The 8014-nt window shown below is 41.7% G+C and overlaps 1 protein-coding gene across 4 annotated transcripts; it reads left to right on the top strand.

Annotated features, from left to right (window-relative positions):
- The first annotated feature begins 1129 nt into the window (after positions 1-1129).
- Positions 1130-5797, top strand: LOC110528235 (ras-related protein Rab-5B). Of its 4 annotated transcripts, none has more exons than XM_090241502.1 (6): positions 1130-1568; positions 2355-2577; positions 2975-3126; positions 3488-3610; positions 3724-3817; positions 4173-5797. In XM_090241502.1, the coding sequence occupies exons 3-6, from the start codon at positions 2992-2994 to the stop codon at positions 4295-4297; spliced, it is 477 nt and encodes a 158-aa protein (XP_090097628.1). In that variant the 5' UTR covers positions 1130-1568; positions 2355-2577; positions 2975-2991; the 3' UTR covers positions 4298-5797. The 4 variants fall into 4 exon arrangements, with proteins under 4 accessions (XP_090097628.1, XP_021465791.1, XP_021465792.1 ...); XM_021610116.3 differs by having other exon boundaries at positions 1403-1568; positions 2355-2689; XM_021610117.3 differs by lacking the exon at positions 1130-1568 and adding an exon at positions 1688-2058 and having other exon boundaries at positions 2355-2689.
- The last annotated feature ends 2217 nt before the right edge of the window (positions 5798-8014 follow it).

The raw sequence follows: 8014 nt of genomic DNA, 5'->3' as shown, positions 1-8014 counted from the left end.
TCTGCATCTGTATTTCCCACTGTAAAGCATGGAGGAGGAGATGTTATCGTGTGGGGGTGCTTGCTCCTGACACTGTCTGTGATTTATTTTGAATTCAAGGCACACATAACCAGCATGGCTACCACAGCATTCTGCAGCGATATGCCATCCAATCTGGTTTGGGCTTAGTGGGACTATCATTTGTTTTTCAACAGGACAATGACCCAACACACGTCCAGGCTGTGTAAGGGCTATTTTACCAAGAATGAGAGTGATGGAGTGCTGCATCAAATGACCTGGCCTCCACAGTCCCCCGACCTCAACCAAATTGACATGGTTTGGGATGAGTTGGACCGCAAAGTGAAGGAAGAGCAGCTAACAAGTGCTCAGCATATGTGGGAATTCCTTCAAGACTGTTGGAAAAGCATTCCAGGTGTAGCTGGTTGAGAAAATGCTAAGAGTGTGCAAAGCTGTCATCAAGGCAAAGGGTGAAATATATTTAGATTTGTTTAACACTTTTTTGGTTACTACATGATTCCATGTGTTATTTAATAGTTTTGATGCCTTCACTATTATTCTACAATGTAGAAAATAGTACAAATAAAGAAAATCCCTTGAATGAGTAGGTGTTTCTAAAACGTTTGACCAGTAGTGTACCCATTGATTCTTAAAGAATATAATTTCAAGATGCCTCATAGCCCATCAGAACCCAAACTATAAACTTGTTAATTTGTTTGAAAACAATGTAAGTGTAAACCAACCCTGTAGAGAATCAAAACATGGTTAAAACTATCATTTTGATATCATGGATGGTCTGCCCTTTTATCCATAGCTCTGCCCATGATTTGAGAGTGGTTACATTTCTCCAGTCCCAGCCGGCAGCTGTTTACCAGAACAGTGGTGAGGTGTCCACTTTGTAATTTGTTAAACGCATATTGCCCTTTTAATACCTTTATGAGTTTATTACAACTGTCTTACCACACCATAACAAACAAATTAAGGACTTACATTTTTAGTTTCAACTGATGTCAAAAGACAAAAAGAAGCAATTATATCATATATTTTTTTCTCCTCAGCTCTATTTTGCTCATATCTAGCCTATTCTATTCTTTGCTCAGCTCTATTTTGCGTAGCTCTTCTATTTTATTATGCTCAGAGGTAGTCCTATTCTGTTCTAGCATTTTCGTTCACTATTAAGTGATGGCATTTTGAGAACTGTTTCAAAGGACAAACGTTTATGATGCGAATAAGAGTTGATAGATATTTTATTATTTTCTGCTCAGATCTATTCTATTGTAGAGCATTTTATCATTTTTGCCCAACAAAACCTTCACTACCTCGACCATAGGAGTTTTGTACTGGGGGTTTCATTTCAGAACACTACTCTGGAGGACGAGACTACTTTGCACTCAATAGTTTACATCTCTTCCCCGAAAGTTTCTGTGGAGGAAGGATAGACTTTTACCAGTAGACAATTGGGTAAAAAGCTGTCAATCTGTTACCGCCCCAAAACACCGGAATTACGAGATGGGACAACGCAGACTGTATCTCAACTAAAAAGACAAAGGATAAACAGCAACATTTGCCAGGTATAGTCGCAATGCAATTTAAAACAAACAAAATCTGAAGTTATTTTGTGTGGAACGACGCTCTGATGTGACCACTTTGGGGCGCTGTCGACAGATTCCTTCCTTATGTGACTCACTTTGGGTCGTGTTGACTTGCGCTATATGACCTAGGGACAGGAATGGGGTTTATCGCTAATGAGTGGACTGAAGAAGTGGGATAGGGGTTGATAACTTATTAAATGGTTATTAAATATGTATAGCATATAGGCTTTATGTCAATCAATCATCTGTAGGCCTATTCCTAGTAGGGAATAGTAAGTAACATGTCACATTGTTGCGGGGTAGCCAACCTGGACTCCGCGGCCGAAGTGGGGCCTATAGTCAACGTAGATTAGTCTTTGAGGCGAGGGCAGGCGGGGGTCCCTATACGCCTAATGGTTAACTCAGTGTTGCAGAAAAAGATGAGGAGAGAAAGTCTGTTTTGAAAGTTATTGTCTGCTACATTTGCCACGTAATTATTGATGCTATTGAATTATTTTATTTTCCCTCATTGTTCAGTTGTAGGCTAACAAATAAGAGATGGTTTTATAAATCAGGTTTTAGTAAGTAGCCCAGACTTTTAATGCTTCCTAAGTACTAGTGGCTATTCCCTAGATTAAAACTGATTACAGCAGCATGCCAACTAGAGTGTAGATATATTTTGATTTAATATGTGTTTCACGGGTGATTGTGTGACAGGTTGCCATTATGATAAAAGTCCAGATTCTGGGATACATCTGTTGTTTTTTTGTATTTTTTGTCTTATAGATTTCCATTTTTCATCTGGCAGACGTGTTCCATTGTCCTTGAGAGCGGTACCCCCCCGCCGCACACTGCTCCTCTCTCCAGCTGTCACTTGAACCTCCTTTTCCTTCTGCCCCCCACTCTCAACACCCCCCACCCTCAATTTCCCCAACAACCCCCTCACGGATACACAGCCCCGATGGCAGGGCGCCCATCCCGACCCAGTGGCCAGCCCCAGTCCAGTAAGGTGAGCCAGTTTAAATTGGTTCTACTGGGGGAGACATCAGTGGGGAAGTCCAGCCTGCTGCTGCAGTTTGTCAAAGGCCAGTACCAGGACTTCGGGGAGAGCACCATTGGGGGTAGAGTACCAACTATACACCAGAATACTCTCCTCTGTAGACCAATATGGCTTCTTCTTCAGGTCATTTTTTTCAGACTTTTACATCTGGTCATCGGACCTCCTCCTTTCTGTTTGTCCATATGATAACATTTTCCACAGACTTGTTCACATTTTGCACACTTTTCCTCTATCGTTCTTTTCTATCTGACCCACAAGGTTTTCTTTTTCCTCAATCTACGTATCCGTTAACTCCTCTCACTACTATTTTGTAGGCTAAAGCATCTCCCATGTTCTCTTCTCTCAGCGGCCTTTTTGACTCAGATGGTGAGTGTGGACAGTGCCATGGTGAAGTTTGAGATCTGGGACACGGCTGGTCAGGAACGCTACCACAGCCTGGCACCTATGTACTACAGAGGAGCTCAGGCAGCCATAGTGGTCTATGACATTACCAACACAGTATGTACATCTTAGATGATAACATATCCCTCTCCTTTATCAAATGCTCCATCTCCCCCTTTATCTCGCTCTCGCTCTCATCCCCTCTCACAATCCTCCTGTCCAGCCCTTCTCCTTCCTGCACAATGACTCCTATCTCATCCTCTCACTTTTTCCACTCATATGTAGTGAAGTCTTCCACCAACAATGCTTGTTGGTCAGTTAATTATTATCTCCAGAAATTTCGCAATATCCTACATTTACACTATACCACTTGGGCACAGGTTTGAGCCAGCTGTTTGAGAAGGACATGCATTTCAGGCTAGTATATCTTCCCTGTTCCTTCTGGCCATATCTGATCTTTATTTTCTGCTCTGGATAGGAGACCTTTGTACGAGCCAAAGCCTGGGTGAGCGAGCTCCAGAAACAGGCCAGTACAAACATGGTGATAGCCTTAGCGGGCAACAAAGCCGATTGGTCTGCTAACAGAGCGGTGGAGTATACGGTAGGCTCCTGTGTGTATACCTCACACCCAAGATAGTGAGATAATGGCCAAATGCTTGTGCAGTGATGTGTGTGTGTGTGTAGCAGGTCTGTATGTCTGTTGTGTTTTTTCAGGATGGTCAGGGTTATGCTGCTGACAACAGTCTTCTCTTCATGGAGACCTCTGCCAAGACAGCCATGAATGTCAACAACCTCTTCCTGGCCATAGGTGAGTCACATCTGACACGCCATCATCCAAATTCATAGTGTTGAAATGGGCTGTTGGAGATGTCACTGACTTTCTTTCTCGAGGGCTTCCATATTTAATGTTATGTACTTGTTATCAATCAAAATGAATCATAACACAATTCCTAACAGAGCATTTGTTTTTGCTATGGATAGTTTACTCCTTACCTTGACACATCTAAGGGATAATGTCCCTCTGTATCCACAAGAGGGTGATAAAACCTCGCTGTACACCCAAATATGAGCCATCTCATTGCCATCTCAACTATAAGCAACACATACTATAATTGTTCTAAGTGGTATACAGTACCATGATTTGTTGTCTCTCTTTTTTCTAGCCAAGAAACTGCCCAAGAGTGAGCCACTGGGTGGAGTAGCTGGCAGTGCTGGGGTTCGAGGAGGACCTCCAGTGGACCTCAGACAGCCTACCCAGACCAGCCCTGCCCAGTGCTGTGGAAACTGAGGAAGGATGGGGGAGAAGAGAAGCAAGCTCACATCTGAGGGAGGAGGGAAGTTTAAAGAGATTTTCCAGACAAAAGAAAGGAGCGTAAAAGAGAGAAGTGTAGCATGCAAATGAGTTAAAGGAATGATAAGGGACAAATACACTGAGTGTACAAAACATTAGGAACTCCTTCCTAATATTGAGTTGCACCCACCCAACTGTTCAAGCTATGTCATGGAAAGAGCAGGTGTTCTTAATGTTTTGCATACTCAGTGTATGTAGATCAATGGGAGAAAAACACACACTACAATAAGATGAACTTCTATTAAAGTTATCACTTCCCAACATGTTTTTGTCAACTCGGCACTACTGGACAGCCAGATAAAATACACTTACTGTATGGTCTGTACCTTTCCACATTTTCGTGGGTTTATTTGATATTATGAAAATAAATTTAATTATGTTGATATACAGACTGCGTTGTCCCACCTCGATGTTTACACTCAGCAGTTATCCCAGTACTAGAAACTAAGGCCAAATGAACACGTGGTGTGGGGTTATGAAGTTCTTGGCAAATGCTGCCAATCTGAGGACACAAACAGGAAGTGACATCACATTGGTCTTTCAGGCGGTGCGGTCACACTAGGCCAAAGCGATTAAAACAGAGGTGGAGGCCAAACGTCTGTTTGCACAAAGCACAGATCATTTCTGAGAACACATGGTCAAAGCTCCCAGCAGTCCCTCCTATGACTGCATATCAAATAGCTTTAATCCATGTTCATTTGCCTCTCAATCTTAGTTGGACATTTATATTATCAGCTCTGCTGTACAGTTCCTGAGCCTCTCATGTAGTCCCTAAAAGAGGAAGTGACATCAAATGTAAAAAAAAATATCCTTTACTAATAAATGTGCAATACTAAAGGTGTACTCAGCTGGCCTGTACTATAGGAACGTTTTCTATGTTGTAGTTAGAAATAGAATGTATAGAACCATGTACAGTACAGGTAACCCTAATGTTACAGATTGTTCACCGGTGATGGTTGAACAAAATTATTGGCCAATTGCATAGAGATGGTGATAAAAACAGTGGAACTAAGACAATGAGAAGATCATTTCTTGTGGTTTGACAAAATCAATGTCCTTTATCCGATTTGTCTCTTTTGTTTCTGTCCTGTTTTAATTACCACAGACGCATTGCTCACTGCAAATATTACTGTGTTATAGTTTCATAGAATTCCCTGGCTGTGTATTGTTTTATAAACACAAAGTATATATTTGCCTAATGGTGTTCCAATATAGCATCATAAAAGGCACTATATGCCCACTGGATCTCATTTCAAGTCTTGTATTATCAAGCTTTTTATAACAGTGTGCATTGCCCATGTATGCATATCCTATATCGCAGTCTCAATGTCTTGTTTTAAAATGTTTACAAATAAGTGCCTTTCTTTTTTAATCTTTAATTGTTTGTTGGTCTATTCATGTGCAGTTTGATAATACATAATTGATGTGATAAGATAACATGTTGTAAGATGAAATATTTTATACACCTGTACATTTCTCTATTTCTTCTTTAAAATAATCAAATTCATTCTAAAAATACATACAATTTCTTATTAGATAACTATTTGGCGAAAACATGATGATAAAGCATAAGCATTACCTCTCAGGAAGGAATATAGCGTATTTTTTGTGAAACATTTATTTGTGCCATTTTAGAGCATGTCACATGATTATTTATTTTTATTTAACCTTTATTTAACTAGGCAAGTCAGTTAAGAACAAATTCTTAATTTCAATGACAGCCTAGGAACAGTGAGTTAGTTAACTGCCTTGTTCAAAGGCAGAACGACAGATTTTTACCTTGTCAGCTTAGGGATTCGATCTCGGCTAAATAGTGGTTAGCAGTAAATCCTGTTTGCAAGTGCAAACCACAAGACTAGTTGTGCAAACCTACTGCAGCATGCTTCTGCTAATGTATCACACAATTTGTGCCAAGTATAGAAATAATTTTGTATTAAAGATACAGCTAGCACTGCGATGCAGTGCCTTAGACCACTGCGCCACCCGGGAGGCCTTCCACTGTATCTTTTCTGAGCTCCATGGGGCGACGCACAATTGGCCTAGCGTCATCCGGGTTAGGGAGGGTTTGGCCGGTAGGGATATCCTTGTCTCATCGCGCACTAGCGACTCCTGTGGTGGGCCGGGCGCAGTGCACGCTGAACAGGTCGCTAGGTGCACGGTGTTTCCTCCGACAGAATGGTGCAGCTGGCTTCCGGGTTGAAGGCGTGCTGTGTTAAGAAGCAGTGCGGCTTGGTTGGGTTGTGTTTCGGAGCACACATGTCTCTCCCGAGCCCGTACGGGAGTTGTAGCGATGAGACAAGACAGTAACTACTAACAATTGGATACCACGGAATTGGGGAGAAAAACGGGGGGTAAAAATTAATTTAAAAAAATAAAAAGATACAGTTGAAGTCGGAAGTTTACATACACTTAGGTTGGAGTCATTAAAACTAGTTTTTCAACCACTCCACAAATTTCTATAGTTTTGGCAAGTCGGTTAGAACATCTACTTTGTGCATGACACAAGTCATTTTTCCAGCAATTGTTTACAGACAGATTATTTCACTTATACTTCACTGTATCACAATTCCAGTGGGTCAGAAGTTTACAGACACTAAGTTGACTGTGCCTTTAAACAGCTTAAAAATGCCAGAAAATGATGTAATGGCTTTAGAAGCTTTTGATAGGCTAATTGACATCATTTGAGTCAATTGGAGGTGTACCTGTGGATGTATTTCAAGGCCTACCTTCAAACTCAGTGCCTCTTTGCTTGACATTATGGGAAAATCAAAAGAAATCAGCCAAAACCTCAGAAAAATATATTATAGACCTCCACAAGTCTGGTTCATCCTTGGGAGAAATGTCCAAATGCCTGAAGGTACCACATTCATCTGTACAAACAATAGTACGCAGGTATAAACACCATGGGACCACGCAGCCGTCACACCGCTCAGGAAGCAGACGCGTTCTGCGTTCTGTCTCCTTGAGATGAACGTACTTTGGGGCGAAATGTGCAAATCAATCCCAGAACAACAGCAAAGGACCTTGTGAAGATGCTGGAGGAAACCGGTACAAAAGTATCTATATCCACAGTAAAACGAGTCCTATATCAACATAACCTGAAAGGCCGCTCAGCAAGGAAGAAGCCACTACTCCAAAACTGCCATAAAAAAGCCAGACTACGGTTTGCAACTGCACATGGGGACAAAGATCGCACTTTTTGGAGAGATGTCCTCTGGTCTGATGAAACAAAAATAGAACTGTTTGGCCATAATGACCATCGTTATGTTTGGAGGAAAAAGGCGGAGGCTTGCAGAACACCATTCCAACCGTGAAGCACGGGGGTGGCAGAATCATGTTGTGAGGGTGCTTTGCTGCAGGAGGGACTGGTGCACTTCACAAAATAGATGGCATCATGAGGCAGGAAAATTATGTGGATATATTGAAGCAACATCTCGAGACAACAGTCAGGAAGTGAAAGCTTGGTCGCAAATGGGTCTTCCAAATGGACAGTGACCCCAAGCATACTTCCAAAGTTGTGGCAAAATGGCTTAAAGACAACAAAGTCAAGGTATTGGAGTGGCCATCACAAAGTCCTGACCTCAATCCTATAGAAATTTTGTGGGCAGAACTGAAAAAGTGTGTGGGAGCAAGGAGGCCTACAAACCTGACTCA

The sequence above is a fragment of the Oncorhynchus mykiss genome, chromosome 7, assembly GCF_057628025.1.
Source record: "Oncorhynchus mykiss isolate SJ-2025 chromosome 7, ASM5762802v1, whole genome shotgun sequence".
Taxonomy (NCBI): domain Eukaryota; kingdom Metazoa; phylum Chordata; class Actinopteri; order Salmoniformes; family Salmonidae; genus Oncorhynchus; species Oncorhynchus mykiss.
The sequence above is the reverse complement of the archived record's forward strand: the minus strand, read 5'-3'. Positions and strand labels throughout refer to the sequence as shown.

Bases quoted from the DNA above. Each gene is read 5' to 3' on its own strand.
- LOC110528235 (XM_021610116.3), top strand. From the start codon at position 2,530: ATGGCAGGGCGCCCATCCCGACCCAGTGGCCAGCCCCAGTCCAGTAAG. The intron at 3,127-3,487 runs GTATGTACATCT...TGCTCTGGATAG, and splicing joins TCTATGACATTACCAACACA to GAGACCTTTGTACGAGCCAA. The intron at 3,611-3,723 runs GTAGGCTCCTGT...GTGTTTTTTCAG, and splicing joins ACAGAGCGGTGGAGTATACG to GATGGTCAGGGTTATGCTGC.